The 25,873-nt window shown below is 44.7% G+C and overlaps 1 protein-coding gene and 1 long non-coding RNA gene across 8 annotated transcripts in view; one reads left to right on the top strand and one right to left on the bottom strand.

The window, feature by feature from the left end:
- Nucleotides 1-3,265, top strand: part of LOC147016517 (uncharacterized) — a 41,421-nt gene extending 38,156 nt beyond the window's left edge. For 4 of the 5 annotated variants that reach the window (XR_015049074.1, XR_015049078.1, XR_015049077.1 and 1 more), the window contains one exon: nt 891-2,897. This is a non-coding gene — a long non-coding RNA (uncharacterized LOC147016517). Of the gene's footprint in view, nt 1-890; nt 2,898-2,941 lie in introns of those variants that run through there. The other variant, XR_015049076.1, reaches the window with a different exon arrangement.
- RIPOR2 (RHO family interacting cell polarization regulator 2) overlaps nt 1-25,151 on the bottom strand; it is a 193,160-nt gene extending 168,009 nt beyond the window's left edge. Inside the window, exons 1-2 of one of the 3 annotated variants that reach the window (XM_085845225.1) lie at nt 24,842-25,151; nt 9,301-9,389 (exon numbers count right to left, since the gene is read on the bottom strand). In XM_085845225.1, the coding sequence (XP_085701351.1) occupies nt 9,301-9,389; nt 24,842-24,942 (190 nt within the window). In that variant the 5' untranslated portion in view covers nt 24,943-25,151. The remainder of the gene's footprint in view (nt 1-9,300; nt 9,390-24,841) is intronic. The other 2 variants (XM_085845220.1, XM_085845224.1) reach the window with 2 other exon arrangements.
- Between the last annotated feature and the right edge of the window lie 722 nt (nt 25,152-25,873).

A 25,873-nucleotide genomic window follows, 5' to 3' on the forward strand; every position in this document is an offset into this window, starting at 1 on the left:
ATGAAATTTGAAGAGGAGTTGCATATTTGGTCATTGAATTCAACCACCAATTATTTTTGAGGTCAAATTTGTTTTATGGATTTTGCGAGTTTCGTGCTCCGCACGACGTCATCTTTTTGTTTGTCTTCGTTTGTATGTTTGTGTGCAGGATATCTCAAAAAGTTGTGCATGGATCCGGATGAAATTTGGCGGGCAGGTTTGGTGTGTGATAAGGACGAACTGATTAAATTTTGGTGAAGATCCGGATCCGGATCCGACTACCATAATTTTTAAGTGACTTCACCATTGAGAGATCGGGCCAAAAATGATATCTAGCTCGATATCTCAAAAAGTTGTGGATGTATTCAAACGAAACTTGGTGGACACATTGGGTGAGTGACAAGGAAGAATTGATTCAATTTTGGTGAAGATCCGAATCTGAATCTGATAATCTTTTTAAGTGATTCTTCACCATTGAGACAGGCCCAAAACGATATATGGCACGATGTTTCAAAAATGTATTGGACCCGATATGTTCTCATGGACCAGGCATTACGTGGTGGAGGTATGTCCTCTACACCTGTGTGCCCCTGCCCTTGTCATTACATTAGTATTTTGGCCTCGGGTCACGTCTCAGAAAAGAAAAATTTTAAAAGGAGCTAAAGATAGCACTGAAAGTGGATATTACACCTGATGTGAGAATTCGGTACAGGACGAGGCCATAACTGTCCCTTCATATTCGTGTTTGTATCCGCACATTGTTAACCAAATCTAGCGATGTATTTATCATCACATCATGGAGTGTTGTACCGGGTGGCCATAATGTACCTTGTCACCCCTTGTAAAAATTGTCACATTGCCTTTGTGTGCAGATCAGTGTTAATTCGTTTCCTTTTTCCATTTTTTGTCAGATTGAGTGAACGTAACCATGGTTGGGTGAAACAAGCAATCACACCATGAAACAACGGGCTGCTTTTCGTGTCTGGGTTCACGAATGTCCACAAACAAGGAAAACAATGGAAGAGGTGTGTGTCGACCTCAAGCACCCACTCTGCCAAGAAGCTCCCTTTAAAAAGACACTTCTGCATTGGGAGCATAAACTCTTTACAACGGGCAACATGAAAGATATGCCAAGCACAGGAAGGCCATCAACTGGAGGTCAGCAGTGCTAATTGATGTGAGAATCTGTTGCCAGATCACCAAAAAAGTGGACCCGTAAACGATCTGCGGAGCTTGGAATACCGCGGTCGACAATACAGAAGCACATGAAGGTCGACCTATGAAAGAGTCTGTAAATGTATGTGGTGCCAACTATTTTTAGGAGATAAAACGAGATTTCTTAAACTTCCACAACCAGATGCCGACATCACCATGTCAAGCATGGCCTGCTCCAAGATGTAACCCCTGTCCACCCTCCCCTTGTCGCCATTGCACTCATGTGGCAGTCTATGGTTGGCTTCGTCTTCTTTCATTATACTCCTCGACTGAACCCAACACAATGAGACAAAACAAACAAAACCATCGGAAACTGCACACCGTCCCATATGATGTCTGCAATCTCAACACTGAGCACACCCTTTACTTGGAAAGTGGAATCACACATTTACATCAAAGCTGCCTTTTCCAGGAGCTCGAATCTACAATTTATGTGACAAACATGCAACCTCATAGACCTGTGATCAATAATTATTGTTCACCTGCTTTAAACAAATCCTACTCAATCAGTTCAAAGGAAAAGGAAGATTTCATCATACCAGGCTTGCAGTTTGCAGTCACCATTCGCTTTGAAATAAAACCAAGACCCAACAGCCCACAGGATGGCCGAGACTCCAGAGGTCCACGCACTCATCTCTAAACAGTCGAACCTGGGTTTGAATCTCGACCCAGCGATAAACTGTCATCAGGGTGTTTCACAGGCAAGGAAATGTGTGTGCCGTCCCTAAGATGAACATTAAACAGGGCATATCATCTGCCAGCATGTTGGTGGATGCTAAATATCCCAGCAAAGAGAAGGTTTCCTCAGCGAAGAGTAGGTGAGCTATCGCCGGAACCGTGAACAAATTCCAAATACAGTACTTTCAAAATGACGTAATTTGCCCCCAGTGTTTGTATCCGCAATTTGCCTGGTATGTTCAGTGCACATACTAACGAAGTTCATCGGGGTGGCCTGGACATGTTTCATGCCTGTCAGATAGGGTTGTAGCAAGAAACAACGGAAAGAAAACAATTTTTAACTCAAAAATACTTGGAAACTTACTTGTGAGAAAGGAGTGTGCCCCTGCACAACAAAAGATTTGGAGAACTTTCTGATCAACTCGTCCAAACAGTTGATGTCTTGCAGTCCGTACAACAAAAACTACCGACGATGCGTGCTGTGAAAGGCCAAAGGTTCGTTAGCGGGCAGATTATACCCAAACCTTCATGCTTCGTAACACCGATGGAAAGGTCTTATCCAGGGCTTGTCAAAGCAATGAGTAAGTTTGAAATTATATTTACCATTAATCATGTTATGTAGATATATATATATATATATATATATATATATATATATATATATATATATATATATATATATATAATCATATGTATTGATGTTGTTTGGCTTTGGGCAACAATAAAAATTGTACGAGATTTTTGCATCTATTGGTGAAAGGAGAAGCATCCGTTCGTGTGTGTGTGTGTGTGTGTGTGTGTGTGTGTGTGTGTGTGTGTGTGTGTGTGTGTGTGTGTGTGTGTGTGTGTGTGTGTGTGTGTGTGTGTGTTTTTGTGTGTTTTGTCACCACTGCTGCCACTACCTAATTGTAGTAACAGGTAATGATACGAACCATCATCCACGGATATTTATTGTGTTCTGATTTGCATTCCAGAACAGAACAATTAAGGTTAACTTTAACCATTTTGAAATTGCCACTCTTTCATCTAAATGCTCAAAATTATGTTTAAAAATCGATTTGAATTTCAGATTTCATGCGAGCAACAACAGGTTAAAAGTGCCCGTCGAACTGAACCGACTCATGGGAAACACACACGTACAGTGCATGCCTCATTTTGAAAGTCAAGTATTCCTGCCCTGACTTCCTGCGTCGGAGTGGTGACCTGCCCAGATCTTTGTGTGGAGGATGTCACATGATCTGACTTGATCTGATAATCATAATATAATAATTGCCCCTTTATCGACGATGATGACTGTTCACACATGACGTGAGAACACCTGGGAACCTGAATTTGTTTTTTTTTTTGTACGAGAGCTGTAACCGAAATGAGATGAAGCATTATTTAAAAATAAATAAATAGTCATGGGATGTGCATGAGACTTTTTGATGAGGAGATTAATGGGTATTTGCCAACCAATGCAATCCATTTATTTCAAAATTGCAGAACAGGTGTGCATCATCATGAGATGTCACTTTATATCAAATGTCATTATGGGTGATTATTTACTTTGACAGACTTATTCAATGAGTGATCAAGGTTCGGGGGTGAGGAACCCACAAACAAGTCGAGGTGAAAGAAAAGACCAAAGCAAAGCAGGTAAAATAGTTTGCAGAGGTACAAGGATAGTCGGTGACTTTCAGGAGATTGATGCAGAGGACAGAGATGCAGATGCTGAGAGGGTTGATGGGGATCTATATGAGGGAAAAAGAAGAGAAATGAGGGATATTATCAAAAAGGCACAAGGGGCACATCTGCGCTCGTTGGGGCGTGCACTCAGGAGAGAGGACGTGGATGTGGTCAGGAGGGAGGTGGGGTGGAGGGGAGTAATCAGACAGGTGTTAGATATAGATTCAGTTGGCAGTAGAAGGAATAGACCAATATTGAGGTAGAAGGGGATGGTCAAGAGGGACATGAGCAAAGTGGGGTTGCAATGGGCATGATCAAAGGTTGCAGAGAGGATAAACTGGTGCAGCCACCCAAGAAGAAGGTGGGATTAATTGGAGCAGCAGCAGTAGTAGTAGTAGTAGTAGTAGTAGTAGTAGTAGTAGTAGTAGTAGTAGTAGTAGTAGCAGCAGCAGCGGAAGAAGCGGTCAATACAAAATGTAAAATAAGGGGAGCTTGTTGCATATGCATCACGTTACCCGCAACGTGAAAGTCTATCTCTACAATCCTGCCAATTGCTTTCTGACTGGAAGGTCTTCTGAGATGCAGGTGAACTTGCAGATATCTTCTGCCTGCTAATTCTATGTCCCATAACTGTGCCACACAATATCCTGAACTATAACTGCGGTTCACACTTAAATTAGTTATCCTGCCTTTGGTGGTTGGACAAAAATTCAAGCTTGAGCTATCAGAGACCTTTCCTGCTTTGTCATGATTATAGATCTCCCTATGAGCTCTGGTTCTGGAATTTTGAGCCAAACTTCAGGAAAAACATCAACCGCTCGCTCTGCTATAGGTCATCATTCCGGCACATCCTATTAGGATCAAACATCACTCATAATGTTGGGATCAAACCAAGAATATTAATATTTTCACCAAACGTGGCGGATCGTTCACCGTTCTGCCTTGTACACCATCATAAAGTCGATTTCAAGTTATTTTTGAGATTTCCTTCGTCATAACTTTGACACCATCAAGACGGCGACATGAATAGACACCGGTGTTCTTTTAAATAAATTATAAGGGCATTAATAGACAATGGATAAACATATGGTGTATGGAATTTGAACCTGGGTTCCCTATATCATGAGCCAGTGGTCCAGACGCGACCACAACGGGATGTCTGCGACAATGGTTAATCCACTTTCCCATTTGATGCCACCTGTCTTATGTAACTGCCAAGCTTATGAAAGTCGTTTTCATCATTACTGCATATTAATATCTCGACCTGTTGCGAAGGCAAATAACGAATGAATGAGTGAAATAAATGAGCCAGTGACCACTTGCAACAGCCAAAAGGAAACCTTATCTGATGAGGAAAATGATGCACCGCACAATCGTCCACCACTGGAGGGCGGTCCAGGAAGTTTCAGGCGGGAGTACCCGAGAAAAACCCCATGGATCTCAGCTGGTATCAATAAATCTTGGTCCAAAAGGGATTGCAGCTGCACACAATGTGGTAATAAGCATTCGGTATACACATCGTCGCAAAACAAGCTCAGCTCACATCGTGGAGCTTGCTTTGTGCCTTTGAAACCTAACAATAACTATATGTTTGTATGTATGTATGTATAATGTATGTATGTATGTATGTATATACACTACATCGCCGAAAGTATGTGGACACCTGCTCGTCCAACATCTCATTCCAAAATCATGGGCATTAATATGGAGTTGTGTCCCCCTTTGCTGCTATAACAGCCTCCACTCTTCTGGGAAGGCTTTCCACGAGATGTTGGAACATTGCTGCGGGGACTTGCTTCCATTCAGCCACAAGAACATTCGTGAGGCCAGGCACTGATGTTGGGCTATTAGGTCTGGCTTGGAGTCGGCATTCCAATTTATCCCAAAGGTGTTTGATGGGGTTGAGGTCAGGGCTCTGGGCAAGCCAGTCAAGTACTTCCACACTGACCTTGAGGAATAATTTCTGTATGGACCCCACTTTGTGCATGGGGGGCATTGGCATGCTGAAACAGGAAAGGGCCTTCCCCAAACTGTTGCCACAAAGTTGTAAGCGAAGAATTGTCTAGAATGTCATTGTATGGTATCGCATTAAGATTTCCCTTCATTGAAACTAAGGGGCCTAGCCCGGACTATGTAAAACAGTCCCAGACCATTAATCCTCCTCCACCAAACTTAACATCTGGCACTACGCATTAGGGCAGGTCGTGTTCTCCTGGCATCCGCCAAACCCAGATTCCTCCATCGGACTGCCAGATGGTGAAGCGTATATTCATCACTCCAGAGAACGCATTTCCACTGCTCCAGAGTCCAATGGTGGTGAGCTTTACACCCCTCCAAGCTGATGCTTGGCATTGCGCATGGTTATCTTAGGCTTGTGTGTGCCTACTCAGTCATGGAAACCCATTTCATGAAGCTCTCGACGAACAGTGCTTGTGCCAACGTTGCTTCCAGAGGCAGTTTGGAACTCGGCCGTGACTGTTGCAACCGATGACAGACGATTTTTCCGTGCTACGTGCTTCAGCACTCGGCGGTTCAGTTCTGTTCCGGCAGCTCAAGCAGGGCGGAAATTTATACAAGGAAATCTTACACAGGTGGAGGCCATTCAGCCCATCATGCCTGCACTAACACCATACTAATTTATCAACACAAGATACAAGGAAGATAAAAGTTTTTAATTTATGAAATAGTTGTATATGTGTTTGTTTTGATTTTTTTTGTTTTCTTTTGTTTTTTTAGTTTTTGTATTTCTATTTTTTCTTCCCCTCGGGGGAGGGGGCATGGGCTTGGTTAACAACACACATCAACCACACAACCCCCCTTGACAAAACCCCCCCACCAACCGCACTCTGTACATATGTACACAATCACACATCAATACTCAAACTACCTAAAAGTCTAATCAACATCCCCATAACTTCCAGGTAGCTATCTAATTCGAATTTAAACTTATCTACTGTTTCTGCTGCCACTACCTTTCCAGGGAGACCATTCCATGCATTAACTACTCTCTGAGTAAAAGTCCCCTACCTTACAACCGTCTTAACTCTCCTCTTCCTTACTCTCAGGCTATGGCCCCTGATCCTATCACTGTCTACTCTGTTGAATAATTCATCTGCGCTGATTTCATCTCTACCTTTCATTATCTTAAACATCTCCATCATATCTCCTCGTAACCACCTCATTTCTTGTGAATAAAGCCCGGTCTCCTTCAGCCGCTCCTCAAAGCTGAGTCGAGCTCGGCCCGGAATAAATCTAGTAGCCCTGCGCTGAACCCTCTCTGTGGTATCTATGTCCTTCCTGAGTTGTGGTGACCAAAACTGTACACAATATTCTAGATGTGGCCCTCACTAAATTCCTGTACAATGTTAACACCACCTCTTTTGAAATATACATGATCCCTCTTCGAATACAACCTGAAACCCGACTTGCTCTACCTATAGCTGCCTGGCACTGTGCTGCCTACTTACCTCCCACATCTATTACCACCCCCAGATCCTTCTCCTGTGTGACACGCTCCAAAATCACCCCTTACATCCTGTAATCTCTCATTTCATTGTTATTTCCCATCCCCAACACCTTGCACTTGCTCAGGTTAAATTACATCTCCCAGTCTTTTGCCCAATCTATACAAGTATCAATACTTTCCTGTATCTGATCACCACCCCCTCTGCTATCCACTTTACCTCCAAGCTTTGTGTCATAAATTGATGAACTGAATTGTTGGAAAGGTGGCATCCTTTGATGGTGCCACATTGAAAGTCACCGAGTTATTAATCACGGCTCATTCTACTGACAGTGTTTGTTTCTGGAGATTGCATGGCTGTGTGCTTCATTTTACACACCTGTCAGCAATGGGTGTGGCTGAAATAGCCGAATCCATGAATTAGAAGGTGGTGTCCGCATACTTTTGGCCATGTCATGTGTATGTGTATACATCTTATTTTGCATCCAAAATCTAGGCTCATGGAGGAATGGGGTTACAGAGAGCAAAAAGGCAACGTATGGACAATGGGAGCAGTGAGGCCACGGGGGGACAACAAACAATTGAATGAACGAACAGGGAAAAGGTAGGGAAGGAAATTGGATAATCTGCAAGGAAGAGGATTCGGTTAGATAAGGTTAATGGGATAGAAAACATTGCGGGTTGGAATGGAGAACAATGTGACGTGGGAGTGCACCACTTCATTGAAGCCCACGAGGGAAGAGTGGGATTCAAGAGCCGAAGCCCTGAAGAAAGCGGTTCCAAATGAGAGAAAAGAGTGGCGGTGCGCAATTAGCCTGGATTTTGAGAGTTCAACACGGAGGGGGGGGGGGATTCCTGGAAAAACATGCGAGTCCTGGAGGAGCTTGGGATAATCAGAGTGATGAGAGAGCAGTGAGTGCGAGCAAGACTAGAGGAGAGGCTCTAAAAATCAGATGCCTCCAACCTCTCAGTGATGTGGAACCAACAGGCTTTGTGCATCCGCAAAGGAATAGACACCTAAGATGCAAACATGCTGTCCTGCTCATGACCTTAACAGTCAGTCACACAAGAGTGGTGGTGTGGCCTCTCCAGCTAAAGCCATGTAAACTGCCCGTTGGTCAACAGTGACCTAACAGAATTGTGTGTCTGGGTCCGAGGGGGCTTTTATACTTCTTTATGTGAATAATGTACATTCTCAGAGCATCATCTCTCACCAGCCAACTCAATGCTTTGTTAGTATTTATAAAAAAATATATATTGTACTCATAATCAAATAACTGACCAAATACAGCACTGGAGTATCAGGAGGAATCCAAACAGACAAAGATGGAGTAATCAGGAGGAACCTGGAGTAATGCTGTCATTTCAAACAAGATTTCCAAATATTGGTGAGATGAATAGATCTCTCAAGCACCTGTTGCAACACAATTATTATTACCCTCATGAGTTTAGCACTCCTGTACACAACTCTTCCTTTTCTTTCGGATGCAACAAATGACTTCAAGCGGCATCATTTGCTCGGGGTACAACTGCACCGTTGATGCAGTGCCCCCCTGTAGGTGAGAACAGGAATTTGGAATTTGCTCAAGGTGCCAGTGATAACTCACCTGCTCTTCACCAAGAACTCCGACAGTGGGATCTTTAATGTCCACCAACTAATGTTGGCAGATGGCACGCCAAGTTTAACGTACATCCGAGGGACGGCACACGCATGATGAATCACCATGGCTGTGAGACACTGCGATGACAGTTGCACACTTGTGGTTTACAATGCTCCAGTGGTCCTCTGATCCGCATTGTATCCTTAAATGGTAACTTACCTGCATGAGTGACACCGTGAGTGCATCAATCAAATAGGTAATACAATGTGAGTACGTCTATTAAGTACATACTAAATACAAATGCGTCAACAATGTATGTAGTAGAATGTAGTTATTGCTGTGAAGGCGTTCCAGCTCATATACGCATGGCAAACCACTGCTTTAGACCAGTGTGACCACTCCTCATTTTCATAAATGCAAAGGGTAGCCAATGAAAAAAGCCAAGAATTCACAAGGTTTCGGAAAAGCGATGATAATAGAAAACCTATACACCAAGAAAACCCTATAGAAAACCAAGATGCCAAGGTGAACAACGAATAACCAAGATCTTGTGAAAAAAGCCAAGGAGTGGTCACACTGCTTTAGACCCAAAAATTACAGCTCTATCAATTTAGTCAGTTATTTAGCTTCGGAAAGATTTTACTCCACTTCAAATTGAGATTCTATACGGACTATACCCAACTAGAAACGATGTACCTGCCCGATGGGCGGATCCTGTTCCAAGCATGCCACACGTTCTTCTGACGCATATCTTTATTTGGGTGGTGTATAGGCAACTGACAGCTCTGTATAAGCAAAAAAAAACAAAAACAACCCAGGTTACGTACATGAGGCAAAAGCATACCGACTGCACATCATTCAAAACAGCTCACAGCACTGGAAAACGTGGGGACAGGAATACTTCACTGTAAATGGAGACTTGTAACACCCTGCCCCACCTGGTCATGCTGATCCGACGAAGCAAGTCTGGATGTAATTGGGCCAGAACTGTCGGAGGAGTAACCCGAAAAACAAACAAACCCACAAACACCAATCCGTGAATTATAGTAAGGATATACTAGTAACGAGCAGATAACCGGGTTCCACCAGGCTGTTGTAAGGGAGTTCATTTCAAATGGAGTGCGGAATATTTCGGGAGTTTGCTTGGAATGTCCCTTGACAGCATAAAAGCAGGGACCTACGGACATTCCGCATAATGTAAAATGTGACTTCAAGATCAAGCCCTCAAGCCTTTTCTTATTCAAGTCCTCAACCCCATTACACCCTCACCACCCCAAGTCCTCAAACCCCCTCTCCCAGCTCTCTGTCCCCTCTCTGCCCCCCCCCCCACCACCTCAACTCTCTGTTCTCTCCTCCCCATTTCTTCTTCAAGTCCTCAACTCTCCTCCCCCAATCAACCCAAATTTTGCAAGCCCTCCCCCAACCCGAAGTCCTCCACAAGTGGGCAACAACAACCCTGACAGCAACTAGAGTTATGCGACCACTCCCCCAAGCCTCAACCCTCCTTTCCCAACTCTGTCCCTCCTCTGCTCCCCACCCCCTCCCCCACTCAAAGTCCCTGTCTTCCACTCCTACTTTCTTCTTCACCTCTTCACCCCCTCACCCTCCCAACCCCAAATCCACATAATAGTCACGAACTGTTAAGACTGCTAAGGTTTCTCTGTGAAGTAAATTGATGAAAAGGAAATTATATGTTGGACGGAATTGACTGAATAGTTTGTGATTATATGATTTATGATTTCCAGTAGGTGTGCGAGCCAGCAACTCTGAGCCTATACACCACTCATATGGCAAACAAAAATGCACACAACTCAAAATTGCATGAATGTCGATATTTGTCGACCTCCCCATGCACTCCCTGGACCCAAGACCTCTAAAATGAGGTATCCATCAGGATTATATGTGCTGCAGTTACAACGTTTACCCCATTCAGACACAATCATGCAAACTGCACTTAAATATATCGGAGGACAATGAGGAGAACAAGAAGAGAGAGATAGATAGAGGCACAACGTACCAATTTTGGGCAGCACTGTTTATGCCATAATGGCTTCTTTATGCTTCAGTCACATTTGGCTCGGCGGCCGTAGGGTCTAAAAAATCTACGGCCACTAGCAATTATAGGGCGGCTGCAGTATTTCCACGGTCACACAATGTAGCAGTGACATACGTTTTTATTTTTTGGGAAGCCGCACGGGGTATTTAGAAAATTGTGGAGACCGAAGACGTGGGGGTGCCGTACGGTCTTTGATTTGATGTTGCACGGTGACCTTAGATCGTCCCTGCGGCGGCCATATAATTTTCAAGGCAGACGCAAGGTAGCCTCAAGGTGCCCACAAGGCGACCGCAGGTGGTTGAACAGGCGAACGTGGAAATAGTGCGGCCGCCGTAATTTTTGGGGGGTTGGCAAAATTCATTTTTCATTGATATGAGCCTCCGGAAAACGCACGAATAACACAAGCCCACCGTACGCCCTACGTACGGTCGACGTGGAACACATCTACATCATGGCTACGGCTTGTCGAATTGCTACGGCCAACCTAGAAATGAAAAAAAGTTATAACTCCGCGCTTTAATTCCACGGCATGTAAAAGATAGCCAAACAGCGTAGGGCCACCCTGAGGCCACCTCAGAAACTCTGCGACCGCCGCACGTCTGTCAATTCAGGGGGGATACGGCGCCATATCCGAGCCGTAGAGCAAATGCGACTCATGCTTTAGTAATGCAAAATGGTCAATGAGAAACATTGTAAAAGCCCTTCAAAATCTAAAGGTGATTTTGAATCTATTGCTGCTAAAATTTGAATGAAATGCTGCTCAAAGGGCAAAGGAGCTCCTTGTGAGCCAACGGCCATCCATATCGAGTTCCCAACTGTGTCTGTGGACGTCCTCCTGCAGTTGGGTTACTTTTTATGAGGAGGTTGGTGGCAGGTTTTGCACTCAGGCCATCATAAAACCCTTTATTCCGCAAAACCCACAAACGCAAAGAAAACTGAAAACCCACTCCGTGCGAGTACCTCTTGTGCTGCTGCCCTTCGCAGGGAAGCTCACCAGATGACAGGACTGGGGCAAAGCCTTCGGGACCCCATTCCTTGATGATAGGATGAAACGCACAGGGAAAACTTCCTGGGTCAGATTGCGGTGGTGGGTGGCAGAGTGGTGTTGAGGTGTCGTCCACCAGATGGCGGTCTCATTGGGTTAATCTGAGGAGGTCCCTTTGGGAGGGTTGTCCTATCCCAAAGAGAAGATGATCACCTGTCTCTGTTATCATCTGAGCTCCAGCGTTTGAACATCGGTATTGCAGCACTCTCTGAGGTTCGGAGACCGGATCGTGGTGAGATCATGGCGGATGGTTACACCTACTATTGGTCTGGTCGCTCTATTGGTTAACATGCCCAAGGAGTTGCTGTAGCTGTGTCCAATAAGCTGACTTCAATGATAACTGAGGTAAGACCAGTCAATGAGACTAAGGATTCGTCACTGTTGGGTGTCATTTCCCTGGTCTCTGTAAATGCTCAGACTGAGGCGAGTGAACTCACCGTAAAGGACACATTCTATGCCGCGCTCAAGTCTGTGGTTGATCAGTGCCCCAGGCAAGATACTCTTCTAATCTTGGGGGATTTCAATGCATCGACTGGAAATGATAGGGATGGTTATGAGGTGTGTGTTGGTCCCCATGGGTCAGGAACGATGAACCAGAATAGCACTAAGTTCCTTGACTTTGCAAGAAGTTATGGACTTTGGGTGGCTGGTTCATGGTTTCAGCGCCCACAGACTCATCGCTGGACTTGGTATTCCAATGCTTGTGGTGTGGCAAAGGAAATTGACCATGTGCTAGTCGATGGTCGTTGGAGGATGATCCAAACCGTGAGAGTGCGCAGTTCCTCAATACTGACCACAGGCTTGTCGTAACTCTGAAGTTGCAGCTTCAACCCAGGAGAATGGTAACATCCCAGCCATGGTTGGATGTTGGTAAACTCATGGATGAGAGGGTAGCTGAAGAGTTTGCTTTCAGGCTGAGTGGGGATATTGTGGGTCTGGGTGCTTTGGGGAATCCTGAAGAGTTGTGGAGTGCTCCCAAGGCTACCATCCTTTATTTTGCTAGCGGATGTCTTGCAACTAATCCAAAGGTGAAGAAGAATTTTGTCTCTCAAGAGACACTGGATACCACTGCCCAGAGTCACAGGGCCAGGCTTAATGGCAGTGCTGAGCTCTTCAGGGAGTTGAGTCATAAAACTATACGTGCACTGAGGGTGGACAAGGAGGCCTATGTGCGAGGAATCTGTGAGGGGCAGAGCATCACCTATGGTCAAGTGATTCTCGTCCTGCATACAGGGGAATTTGTGAATGGCATTCCTCAAAGCCCATCCCTCGGTGTACTGAAGTTCGAGCAGAGGGTGGTAGGCTCTTGACAGAGAAGTCCGAAGTGAAGGTCCGCTGGGCCGGTTACTTTGAGCCAGTACCAGGCTGACTCAGCAGCTCTTGAGTTGGATGTCAGAGGTGTTACTATCCCGATTGCTGACCCTCCAATCAACTATTATCTAGCTTCGTTTGTGGATACAAGGGCTGTAGTGAACTGGTTGAAAAAGGGTAAAGCTCCTGGGATATGTGGCATCCATGCCAAACTTCTCAAGGCTGGTGGAAATGCTGTACTCGTGTAATTGCATGTAGCTCTGTGCTCTGTTTGGAATATAGGCATCATCCCAACTGACTGGAAGAGGGGCCTTGTTGTTCCTCTTTGGAAAGGGAATGGTGATTGCCAGGACTGCAACAACTACGGAGGGGTGACGCTGCTCTCAGTGCCAGGCAAGATCTGTGCTCAGATAATTCTTGGTTGGGTTCACCACATAACCTCCGAGAGACTCATCTGCTTGAGCACCAGCACCCACAGCAGTCAGGATTTATACCAAAGAGGTCATATCCTTGCTCTTCGGGTCCTCACTGAACGCAGGCAAGAGTTTCTGCAGGGGCTGCTTGCAGCCTATGTTGATCTCTGCAAAGCATTCGATTCAGTGAATCAGGATGCCCTCTGGAAGATTCTTGGTCTTCGTGGGGTGTCAGGAAAACTGATCAATCTGATGTCTGAACTCTACTGTGGTACTGAGAGTGCTGTGAGATGTGGTGGTACCATCTCTGACTTATTTCCAGTTGTTACTGGAGTTCGTCAGGGGTGTGTACTTGCCCCCACACTTCTCAGCACTTGTATTGACTGGATTCTTGGGAGGATGTCGGAGAGATGAAGCTGCGGTGCATCTTTTGGGAATGTCAAGATCTCTGACGTTTATTTTGCAGATAATGCAGTCATCTTTGCGGAGACTCTGGATATCCTTTTGGGGGCCCTCGAGTTGCTGAATGAGTAGTCGAAGCCACTGGGATTACGAGTTTCCTTGCTCAAAACTAAGATCAAGACTTTCAATGACATCTTGGATGCTGCTATATTGCCTGTACTCGTTTGTGGTGAGGATGTTGAGGTTCCCATGTACTGCCTTTTTGGCTGCTGGTTGCATCATTGGTAAGGGGCGCAGTTATGCCGCTGATGCAGTGCCCCAGTATACTGGTGCTCATTTCACCAACCTCAGACGGATGACAGGATGAGTCAACCCCCTGGTGTTAATTCCGTGGCCAACAGGGCTTGAACTCAGGACCCTAGGATCCCAAGCCACCACCCTAACTGCTAAGCCAACACCAGGCTCGGATGTTGAGGCCATGGAGAGATTCACTTACGTTGACAATGATATTCATATCTCCGCTGGCTGTAAGCCAGAGGTCAATAGACGTCTGGGTTGGGCCTGTAGAGTCATGGATTCACTGGATCATGGGGTATGAGGTATGGGGTATGGGGTGTGGTGCTGTCGGTACCTGTGCAGGACGACTAAAGTCTGAGTCTTCAGGTCCTTGGTGCTTCCAATCTTGCTCTAAGGATATGAGACTAGGTCCTTCACCTGGGATCTGAGATGGACACTTAACTACTTCGGTACAAGGTCTCTCCGGAGAATCCTTGGCTATCGCTGGTCAGACTGTGTGTCCAACGAGCGGTTGCTAAGAGAGACTCAAATGAAATTTTTACCTGAATCGTCCCTGAGCATCAGCTATGGCTGTATGGACATGTGGATCGTTTTACTGACGCTGATCTTGCTCACCAGATTCTCTCAGCGAGGGTGGAGGAGTGGAGGAGCCTGGTTAGTGGAGGCCAATGGGCAAACGACGAGCCTCATGCTTGCAGCAAGTTGATCAGCATATCAAGCTGATAGGGATGAGCCCGGCATCTGCCTTGAGGATGTCCAGATGGAGGCCCCTGCAGTATGGGCGGAAAGTGGATGCAGCGACGCATTGCTCCGGCGCATGCTCCCATTCCTGACCTAAGCTGACGTCATGCTAAAATGACCAAAACCCTTTCTGGCAAAGATAGAAAGAAACAATGACAAATAAAAGTAGAAATGGTTGAAGAAAGTTGTAAAACAAGTAACGACAGAAAATGACTCCGTGTTGCGATGATTCGATTGTCCTTTCTGAGTCTGGGAGGTCGGAGGTTCAAATCCAACCCGAGCTGAATCATACTAAAGATGAAAAATGGTACGTACTGCTTCCTTGCTTGATGTTCAACATTTTATAAAGGATAGAACATCAACAATCAACCATTGTGTGGGCTTCACAGGCCGAACAGCCTCCTCATGTGTTGAAATTGTAAAGGGAACTGATATCATTATTTGAAAGAGGAAAAAAACCAAAACATGAAAGGGTGATCTGCATAAGACGGTGAATGACAACTGTAACTATCACTTGGATTTACAAAAGCTGACATCAACAAACACTCGCTGACAGCGTAATCATGACTGCCCAACAGCAACTGGAGTTATACTGTAGTGACAAAAGAAGAACAAGCACCACAGCTATTCTGCAATGATTGCAGCAGATTATGACCATCACACCTTCACTGTAACACGTGTGAGGAGTAAAGTTTCAAAAATACACAATGTTCTAAAAATCGCATGGGAAATGTTCCAAATGACTCACAACAGCTATTTTCCGCAACATAACGAGCACTTTCGATTTGAGTCGGCAGGCATACCTTTGGAAGCTGAAACATTACAGGAACAAAATCCTCCAGTGCTTGTTCGCTTTTTACATTAGGTTCAGTGGAGGATTGATACTGGAGGTCAGGGTTTAACCTTTCCAATGTGCACATAAATTATGAGTTGTAGTCTTTCTCTCAAATGGTTGAACCATTGATGATAAGCTATTCACAAAAGGATGGCTATTGGAAGAGAATCTGCTTTTAATTCAGGAAGCTAAACATTGATTATTTGCAGATTCAGTCAATCAAACTCCTGGGTTTCACTGTGAGGCATGATCTTTCTGAGACAAACCACATTTCAACTTTCGACTCCAAAACCAGCCGCCGACTGGGCATCCTCCATCATACAAAGTCCCTCCTTGGCACACCTGAACTCCTGTCCACCTACAAGGCCTTCATCCGCAGCTTGATGGAGTACTGCTCTCCCCTCTGGGCTGGCTCCCCAGCTTCATGTATTGCTCAGCTTTGCTGCTGTGGAAACCAAGTCCGTCAAGATAAATGGAATCTCGATGCTGAAGCTGAGTCCATGGGCTTATCATTTCGCCATCGCTGTCAGCTCGGTGGTCTCTCCGTCTTCTACCACCTCGTTTCTGGTCTTGCACCCTCTGCTCTTTCCATGCTTTGTACCCCCTGCCCCCAGGTTTTTGCAGGGATCACACAGTCCACCATCAGCCGTCTTTTGGTAAAACTACCTAAATCCAGGATCACTGCTCGCATCCACTCATTTGTTCCTCTCCTTTTTCCACCCGTGGAATAAAGTTCCATATCCCCTTCAATCTCAATCTTCCCTCTCTATCTTCAAGACATGTTCATCGCCATCTCAGATCGGCCCCAGTTCTAAGTCACGATCTTTTCTAACCTCATTAACCCCACCCAAATCCTTCCTAATTTTCCACTTTTTCCTCCTTGGAGTTTCCTTATCCATGCATGCGTTTTTTGCATCCTGTTTTTGGCTGTTACATTCTGTTCCGTTCAGTCTTTCTATATCGAGTGCAGTCTGTGGCTGCCGGTTGCATCATTGGTTGGGACACGGTTATTCCGCTGATGCAGGGTCCCCCTTACCAGTACACTGGTGCTCATTTTGCCGACCTCAGAAGGATGACAGGCTGAGTCAACCTCCTGGTGTATTTTAATTCAGCAGCCAACGGGGCTTGAACTCAGGCCCCGAGGATCCCAAGCCGCCACCCTAACCACAAAGCCAACACCAGGCTGTTCTGTTCAGTGTACAAGCTATTCCACGAGCCTCGACTATGTATCCAAAAAAAAGATGCCGGTAATGTACTTGACAGCATGGATAAAGTGCGAAATTGCAGTGTCAACAGCAAAGTCCCATTTTATGAAACCCCCCCAAAAAACATAATATGGTAACATCATATTACTAGAATGGCACTCGGTAGAGCATATACCTCCTGCCAGGCCAAACGGTTTACATTTTGTATCCCACTTTTTGATAGGCCAGATCTTCATCTGGACCTTAACCAAAATCTAATCAGCTTGTCCTCATCACTTACCCAGCTCATCCACCAAGTTTTGTCAAAACCCGTCCACAACGCTTTGAAATATCGTGCTCAATGTCGTTTTTGGCCCCCATCTCTCAATAGTGAAGAATCCTTATGATAATTATCAATGGACCGGTGTTTGTTTGCTTGTGCGTTATGCTACTACTCCAACAGTTCTGGGCAAATTACATCCAGACTTGCTACATAGGATCAGCATAACCCCATTTAATGTATCGGGGTGTTTTTATCTTTGCCGGTGGTCTTGGGGGAGGGGGGATGCAAATTATTGATGTAAATGTATATCGTGTAGCACCACCTCCAGGTGGGGTAGGGTATTACAAGTCTCCACCATTTACAGTGCAGTATTCCTGTCCCCACGTTTTTCAGTGTCGTGAGATGTTTTGAATTATACGCAGTCGGTATGTTTGCACTTCGTGCACATCACCATTATTATTTATTTTTGCATATACAGAGCAGTCAGTTTCCGATACACCACCCAAATAAGGGTATGCATCAGAAGAACGTGTTGCATGCTTGGAACAGGATCGCCCATAGGGCAGGTACTCAGCTCGTCATTTAAAAACATTTCAAAAAATTCTCATATCCAGATACGGATCTTCACCAAAATCAAATCAATTCGTCCTTGTCACACACCCAACCTGTGCACCAAGTTTCGTCCGAATCTTTCGATAGCTTTTTGAGATATCCTGCTTACAGAGAGACAGACACACAATGAGACAAACAGACCCACAGTGGTGAAAGCATAACCTCGACCCCCCTTCTGTGGCAGAGGTAAAAATGGGCCACAACCTGGGACAATAAGTTGGAGGCACACAAGCATTTCTGGCATTGGAAAATGTAGCAAGCCCTATTTTCAGCTGGCTGATTATCAGACTCTTGGAAGGAAGGAAAGTGCTAAAATCTGCCATATTCATGGCTCCCATAAATAGCTCAAAGTCGATTGGGGTTAGCCTTGGTAAAAATGTTAGCATGGATTCCTGTGCCATCGGTCACTCCTAAGAAGTGTGCGAGTCAATTTCCAGAATCCGAAGTCAAATGCAAGTTGAAACACTCAAAGAACAAAGTCTCCTGACTACATGAGAAACTTCTCTTTCCTGTGCTGGGACATGATTAAGTTTGGAATTCAACTCGACAAGCACATGTGGTAGCCATGTGCATGGACTAACTTTGACATTGCCTGGAAATATTATGGCAGCAGATAAAATCAGCGAGTGATTTCTCGTGCAGCGAATGTTCTTTTCGAGGGAAGAAAATCTCAAAACACGAATGATTTGGGAGCTGCTGATGAAACAGTGATACGGCTTTATACAATGCACTCGATGTGTGACACGATTGAACACCTCCGATCTATCTCAGAGCCTACACTTGCAAGGGTACACTCATTCAGTCATATCCAGCTGGAAAGTCTTTCCACCTGAGATTCAAAAGAAAATGGTTTTCTGAAGTGCTAGGTTCTTCCATTGGTAATCCAAAGGAGAGAGTGTGAGAATGTGGGGAATCTAGTTAGGCATCAGTGTGAACGCTGCATCAAAGTGAAATGAACACTCGACAAAAACAACCAATCCTGTTTGTAAGAATGTGCATCGCCAACACAAAATTTGAAGAGAATCCTGGTACATGGGATGCTGCGACATTTATTGGTTGCGTTGTGGAGCGCACTATCCAGCAGAGGAGGTGGTAGGCTGGCTATGAGCAAGCTTTTGCACTGATGCCATGGTTCAATTCCAAGTTCCATAAACGGGTAAACTTTGGGCCTTGGATGACACTAAAGATCCACTTCAGGTGTTTAATGATTTCATGCCTTGTGATGTACAAAATTCAGGTTCATGATGCACGCGATGCACTCGCTCGCTTATTTTGTTGCAATTAATTTGGTTAGGCGGATTATGGATGCTGCTACCTTTTATGGGCAACAATTTAGTCACCATCCGAAGTTGCCTTGAGACATTTAAGAGTCAAGCTCTAATGAAGACCGGTGCCACAGGTACATGAGGCCAGGTAGGACAAGCTGATTGCCCTGCTGTACATTGGTAAGCCAGCTGGGAGTTTTAATCAATCTATCAACAATACAGTGATTCTCCTGAGACTATTTCAGACTCTAGAAGTTTAAATTCCACTTTCCTTAATACTGTTGCCTTTGGCCACAAGTCAACTCCCAACCTCTGGGATGCCAGTCCAGTGTCCTCACCACATGGTTGCAATAATATTGCCTTTTAACGTTTGTATCTTGCATGCTACACAACACTTGCACATTGTAGAAAACAAACATTTCCACATTCTTCAAGTGATATCATCATCAACTCATGTTACTGTCAAGAATACCAGAATTCTAATCAATATCTAAGTGTGTTAACTGCTGGAGATAAATATGAAAAGGCTGTTAAAGTTGAGGTGAGTGAAGACTAATCTGTAATCACTCATGCAACAATGTAATCTGATGTGAAGCAAGGTTAACATGAAGAACAAGTGGCACAATCTCTGGACAGACAACAACATTGCCAACTAAGAACTGGAGAGTGATCCGACAGAAGATCGCACAGGTTTCGACCTCCCCAAGAAACAGTGGTCTGTGCTGATTCGAATGAAACTTGGTGGTCAGGTTGAGTGTGTGACGATGACGAATTGATTAGATTTTGATGAAGATCTGGAACCGAATACCAATTTTTAATGATTCTTCATAATTGAGAGATCGGGTGAAAATGATATATAGCATGATATCTCAAAAAGTTGTGGACGGATTCAGACAAAATTTGGTGGACAGCTTGGGTGTGTGATAAGGACAAATCAAATCAATATTGGTGAGGATGCACATCTGGAAATTATTTAAAAAAAATTGAAGCAATTATTCATAATTGAGAGACAGGGCCAAAAACGATGTCACGGAGTGACATCTGACTCATAATTTGAGTGTTAATTAAATATAGAAGGACAACTCATGTTATTTTCAATTGGTTTGGAAATAATCTTCATACAGGTAACTTTTGATGGATAGCATTTGTTGACTTCGTACCAATGAATTGAGAGACTAATTAATTAATAGTTCTTTGTATTATTGAGGGCCAATTTTACTGCGCTTTTCGGTAGAATGACTTCATTAATTGCAACGAGTGATGGAAGCCAACAGAGCAACCGAACAGTGATCTTGATATTATCTGAAAATACATGTTTTCAGCTTTCATTTGGTACATAACATGAACCTTTTCAGTCAAATTTAAAATTTGACCTCTGCGGACCGTTTCTCGTGGAATTGCCCAAATGTGAAGTTTCGCGTCAACTGGTTAAGCGGTTCCAGAGAAAACATTATTTAATATTTTCTTCAATCCAATATCGCTGCCAACGCATGTGACCTATCAATTATTCATCAACAAACTTGTGCACCCATGGCTTGGGGAACATTTGTGTGAAGTTTTTCTCGATTTATCCAGCCATTGTGGAGAAGAAGATTTTTTTATAGGTTTTAGGGTAAATCCAATATGGCTGCCAAACTATGTGACCTTTGACATCATGTGTGAACTTTTTATTCATCATTGAGAGGCAATCAGACTTGTAAAGTTTTGCCTCAATCTGCTTAGCAACATCAGAGAAGCAGATTTTTGAAGGTCTTTTTTTTATTTAAAAAAACCACAACAATATGGCTGTGAAATCACATGACTGATGACATCAAAAAAAATTTCTGTCGACCCCTTAATCCCTAGGTGTACCTCAAAATTTTTCATACTGATCAGATGTAGCGTTCTGCATCTGCAATTATGATGTCATAACGAAGGGACCGATGATGTCATAATAAAAAAAAAATCACACTCATTCCCCCTGTGAGTACTTGCTATGTGCCAAGTTTAAATTTTTTCCTTGGTGCGGTTTCAGAGAGTTTTTCCAACATGGCTGCCACACCACGAGACCTATGAGGTCATAATTATGATAAAGACATTCTACATGGGTCGGTGCACCAATGCTGGAAATTTTGTCTCAATCCAACAAGCAGCTGCGGAGAAAAACACGAAAGTTCTGTGCTGACAAAAAAACAAACAAACCCAAACGCAATACCCTCTCCTTTGGCAAAGGTAACTCTGATTGCTTCCGTGGGGCTACTCTGGTATGTTAAAGACAGAGATTAAATTGTTACAAGTAAATTATTGCAGAGCAGTCAACTGGTTTCGCTCTTATTTGAGCTCTTCAGATCAACATACAGCAAAATTGTTTACTTGTGCCCAAGCTTGGTTCCATTAAATAAAAATAGGACCACCTTTCCTGAAGCTTACCTGGATCAAGAGCAACAGTCACTCAAACCCCCCACAGACCCTGAATTCTTTAATGCTGTGAACAAACTTTGGTACATCGCGGGTGATGAAGATCGTGGTTAGGTTTCATTGAAATTGTGTGTGTAGTTCGGAGAAGAGAGCAAATACCTATTTTGGGAGGTTTAAGCCCTCCCCTCCCCCGTAGATCCCCTGAATGCGCCCACATTTTGATGCGGTCAACAAACCTTCGTTCAGCATCAGATATGAAGCTTGTGGCACAGTTTCATTAAAATCGTGTGTTTGGTTCAAACGATAATGACTGAAGTGTTTACATACTGACGAACTCACTGACTCATCTACGGACACTGCTCAATCGCATAAGCTCACCTGACTAAAGTCCAGATGAGCTAAAAATGGAACCCCCAAACTTGGTGAAGCAGCAAGGCACAGATCAATCCCATGACACACACACACACACACACACACTTAAATTTGGAGACGATATGTTCATATCATCACATTAGGGTGTATAACATTTGGCAAATTTGACGGAGTTTTGAGAGGTGCTCTATTGCCATGGAAAGCGAGAAGTGAATCCTTCATTGGAGCGTTGAAGCAAAAGCCTTCGCCGGAGTGCCCATGAAGGAGACCGAGTCAGCAGGAGCACACACACATTCAAGTGTTAATGGGGAGAGGTAGTAGATTAACGCCTCGGACACCATGTATATCTGCACACCGCTTTAAAACTTTGTCCTTGTATCAGAGTTTGTTGGGGTAAGGAGACTTTAAATAATGTGTGTGAGGAGACGGTGTTGGCAGATTTAGATAAAGCAAGGTAAAAGGGTCCTATCCATTTGCTCTCCTTTGGAAAACCAGGTTGGCCAGGTAGGATGTGGGCAACACCACCGACGTGGAACATTTGCCCCAACAACAGAGGGAGATAAACTCCTACTCTGCAACTGTTCGTTAGCACGTGGGAGGCAGGCATTGGTTGATTGCTGAGACTGCGAGTCTGGAATTCCCTGTGAGTGGAGAGTTCTCGCGAGGCCTTATGGTTAGAGCAGGGATTCCTGAGGACCTAAAACCATGATTGGTGGAACACCTGGCATTTGCTTAGTATAACCCCTGGAGGGTGGAGACCTTTATGGCCCATCATTGGTTACCCTCGAAGGTGGAGACTTCCCGCAAGTTAGGGGTTCCGTATAAAACCCCAGCCCCAACAGGAAGTGGTCTCAGTCTGTCTTTGATGCTTTCTTGTTCCAGCTGGAACTCTCTGGCTCAGGCCTGCTGACACTGACACACTCTTCACCGCTGGCTCACCCCAACTCTCTGGCCGACTGTCCGGCTCCCGCTCCTGCCCTGGTGGAGACGAGGCAGCTCCATGCATGTTCTGCTCCAGCTTCTCTACACCAGGTGCCCTTCCCTTTTGGCAGCACGGTTCTTCTGTCTGTGTTGTGCTCGAATGTCTCTGTTGTTCCTAGATGGAAGAGCAGTGGTTGTGTCAATGTTTTGTCTCTGAATTTATGTTACTCAGTGTCTTGTGCAATAAATTATGTATTTATCCATGAAGGAATTGCTTGACTTGTGTTGCCGCCATTTTGGTGTGCAAATAATTCGGGTTGTTTTGGATCCCTCGATGGTTACATTAATTGTAACCATGTTTTATAACTGGTGCAGTAACAGACCCCACGATATCACAAGCCGGTGACAACCGTTCAGATTTGGCTTGTGTGAAACAGTAATAGTTTGGCTCTACTTAAGTCTCAGTGGCTGAAGTTGCTTGCTGGGAGGGGGCATTGGATAGTTGCCTGAAGCTAAGAATTGTGAATGCCCTGAGGGACCGAGAGCCATGGCGACGCCTGAGGAAGGGGATTCCTGAAGACCTCAGACTGTCATTGGTGGAATCCTGAATGCCTGGGGGGGTTGGGTGGGAGGGGAGGGGGAGGGCAAAGACCCAAGTGGCTGGTTTTTGGTTAGCTTTGGAAGGAGGACACTTGTGGTGGAGCAGTGGGAGTCAGTTGTCTATAAAACCCTGGCCCTGACAGGAAGCACTCTCAGTCAATCGCTGGTGCTCTCTCGGATAAGCCTCTGCTCCCTTGGTACTCGGTTGTCTGGAGGTTACTGTCCATGTGACAATGTATGCACACACACACACACACACACACACTCTCTTAATTAATTGTACAGTATCGTTGATTTGAAATCCTAAAATATATATTATAAAAAGGAGAAATTTCTGTCTATCTGTCTGTCTGTTTGTTTGTCGTGTTATAACTTTAGAAAGGATTTCAATTTTTTTGAAAAACCAACGAGCCCGTGGATTCAGGGAACTCCCAGGAAGGTTTGTGACGTGTAACAACAACAACAAAAAAAGCAAAGAAGGTTTACGCATGGGTACATGGGTACATGGGCACACGTGTCGAAACATGTGTACGCCAACTTGCGATGCTGGTTTATCCTCGCATGGAGCGGATGATCTCCCAGGAATCCTTTTTTGTTCTTGTCCCATAGATTAGCCATCACAGCAAAGATTGGTATTACGGTCAGCTGAGCGACGGGTCTTATATGTTGATATAATATAGATCTTAAAGGAACTTCATTGAAATTGTAAACCTCAAAACATAGTTCCCTTAACAAAAGTAAGAACCTTAACCTGCAAGCAGTTGAATGGTTTCCTGGCCCGCACAGATCATCAGCTGGACACCGTTCCTTCTCGAGGTTTCAATCCTTTCAGCCCAGAACCTCTCCAAACAGAGGATCCACAACCACCGTCGCAGATCCCAGATCGTTTTGCCAATGCTTACCATTTTCAGTGCGATACATAATGATGCCAAGTTCCCCAAGGTTAACTTGCAGCCATGCTCAAAAAATAACGCTGATTATCTATCATTCACAAATTCCACCGTCGCTGCCACTGTGCCAATTCCCAGTAAATTATGGAATTACGGGAAACAATTATCACTCTTATTATTCTTCTCATGAGCAATCATGCCCGGTCGCATCAGCTCAATTACTTGGCCCGCCATGCAGTCACGTTGGAAGGTGAACTCAAGTTTTCACATCCTGGTGATTCCCCCAATATACCTGCTTGCACAGGTAGCATCCTAATGCCCCCATCTGGATTCCTCATTGAAATGACTGGTATGCCTGTAATGATGGTCATTTTGAAGTAGAATTTGAGTAGGTGACCCACCCCTACCTCTCTGTGAGTAATAAACACCGCCCTCATCCTGACAACTCATAACCCCCCCCATGAATCATAACCACCCCTCCAATTAGTCATCAATCTTCCCCACCTTATCCCACAATGCGTAGGAGATCCCTGGGCATGCACGTGACGCACGAGGCACGTGCTTGCTGTCAGATTCTCGGCAGTGAAGGCACACACGTCGTGTTCAGACTTACATGATCACCGATTCCCCCGCAGGCTGACGGTCGAACAATGCCGCTCCTCGTGTCCCCACCGAAAGTACTATTTTCAGATGATGTCGCAGCAGATATCTCATCCAGCTCTCGCATCTGCGTCCATACCCCAAGGCGACCGGTCGGTGATTGACGAGAGGTCAAATCGGAGCCGAGAGGGTCGCACCGCGGGGGTTAGGACATCTCTTGAGCTCGGTGGATCGCACGTGTAAAAAGGCTAATACCCGAATTACTTATCTTCTCCTGTCTTTCCCTTCCCCACACTGCCCTGCCCTCATTCCAGCCTTCCTCCTCTTTCCAGCCAACCCAATGCGCCCAAAGCCAAAACCGGTTGTAATAGCTCGAGTCCGGGATGTTCCGCCCCCTTGGCCAATGAAACGCTCACGACGTTCGGTTGTGCCGCACTGAAGCTGTCAGTGCCACGTGTGAAGGCAGTCACGAATATAATGTAGGATTTTGTAACGTCATCGGTTGCTCTGACCTCTGTTGCTGTCACATTGTCAGATGAATGTGTTCGCTGTCGTTGCTCAAATGAGTTTTGGGATCCAAAGGTCTAATCATGTGACTTTTGTCCCAAAGCAGAGATAGATAGTGAATTGTCACGTGCATGTGCAAAAATCTCTATCCTTGTGATAGTAACACCTTGTGTACTACACAGTATGAAAAGGGCACTTTTATCAATATCACTGCAGTTGTCAACCTTATTGAGCATGACAGCTTAAAAAGAAATAAATTATTTAAAGTGGTTCCAGTTTTATCACGCTCAACTTTTGAGAAATAATAGCACATATATGTGTAAATATATCTGTTGTTATGGTTCGAGGAACTGTATGCTTACAAACGTGCAATTGTCCCGAAGTTAGTTATGCCAGTAAGTATATGTGTAGATAGATCCCTACCTTGTGTGTAGTGGGAGGACACTGGGGTGCGTTGCAATGGCTTTTAGATAGGTTTATAAACCACTTCTCCCATTTTTTTTTGAACCACAGTACCTTCCTCGCTTTCCGAAGCAAA

Source organism: Eptatretus burgeri, chromosome 11 (assembly GCF_056783735.1).
Source record: "Eptatretus burgeri isolate ZD-2024b chromosome 11, Ebu_testis_v1, whole genome shotgun sequence".
NCBI classification, from domain to species: domain Eukaryota; kingdom Metazoa; phylum Chordata; class Myxini; order Myxiniformes; family Myxinidae; genus Eptatretus; species Eptatretus burgeri.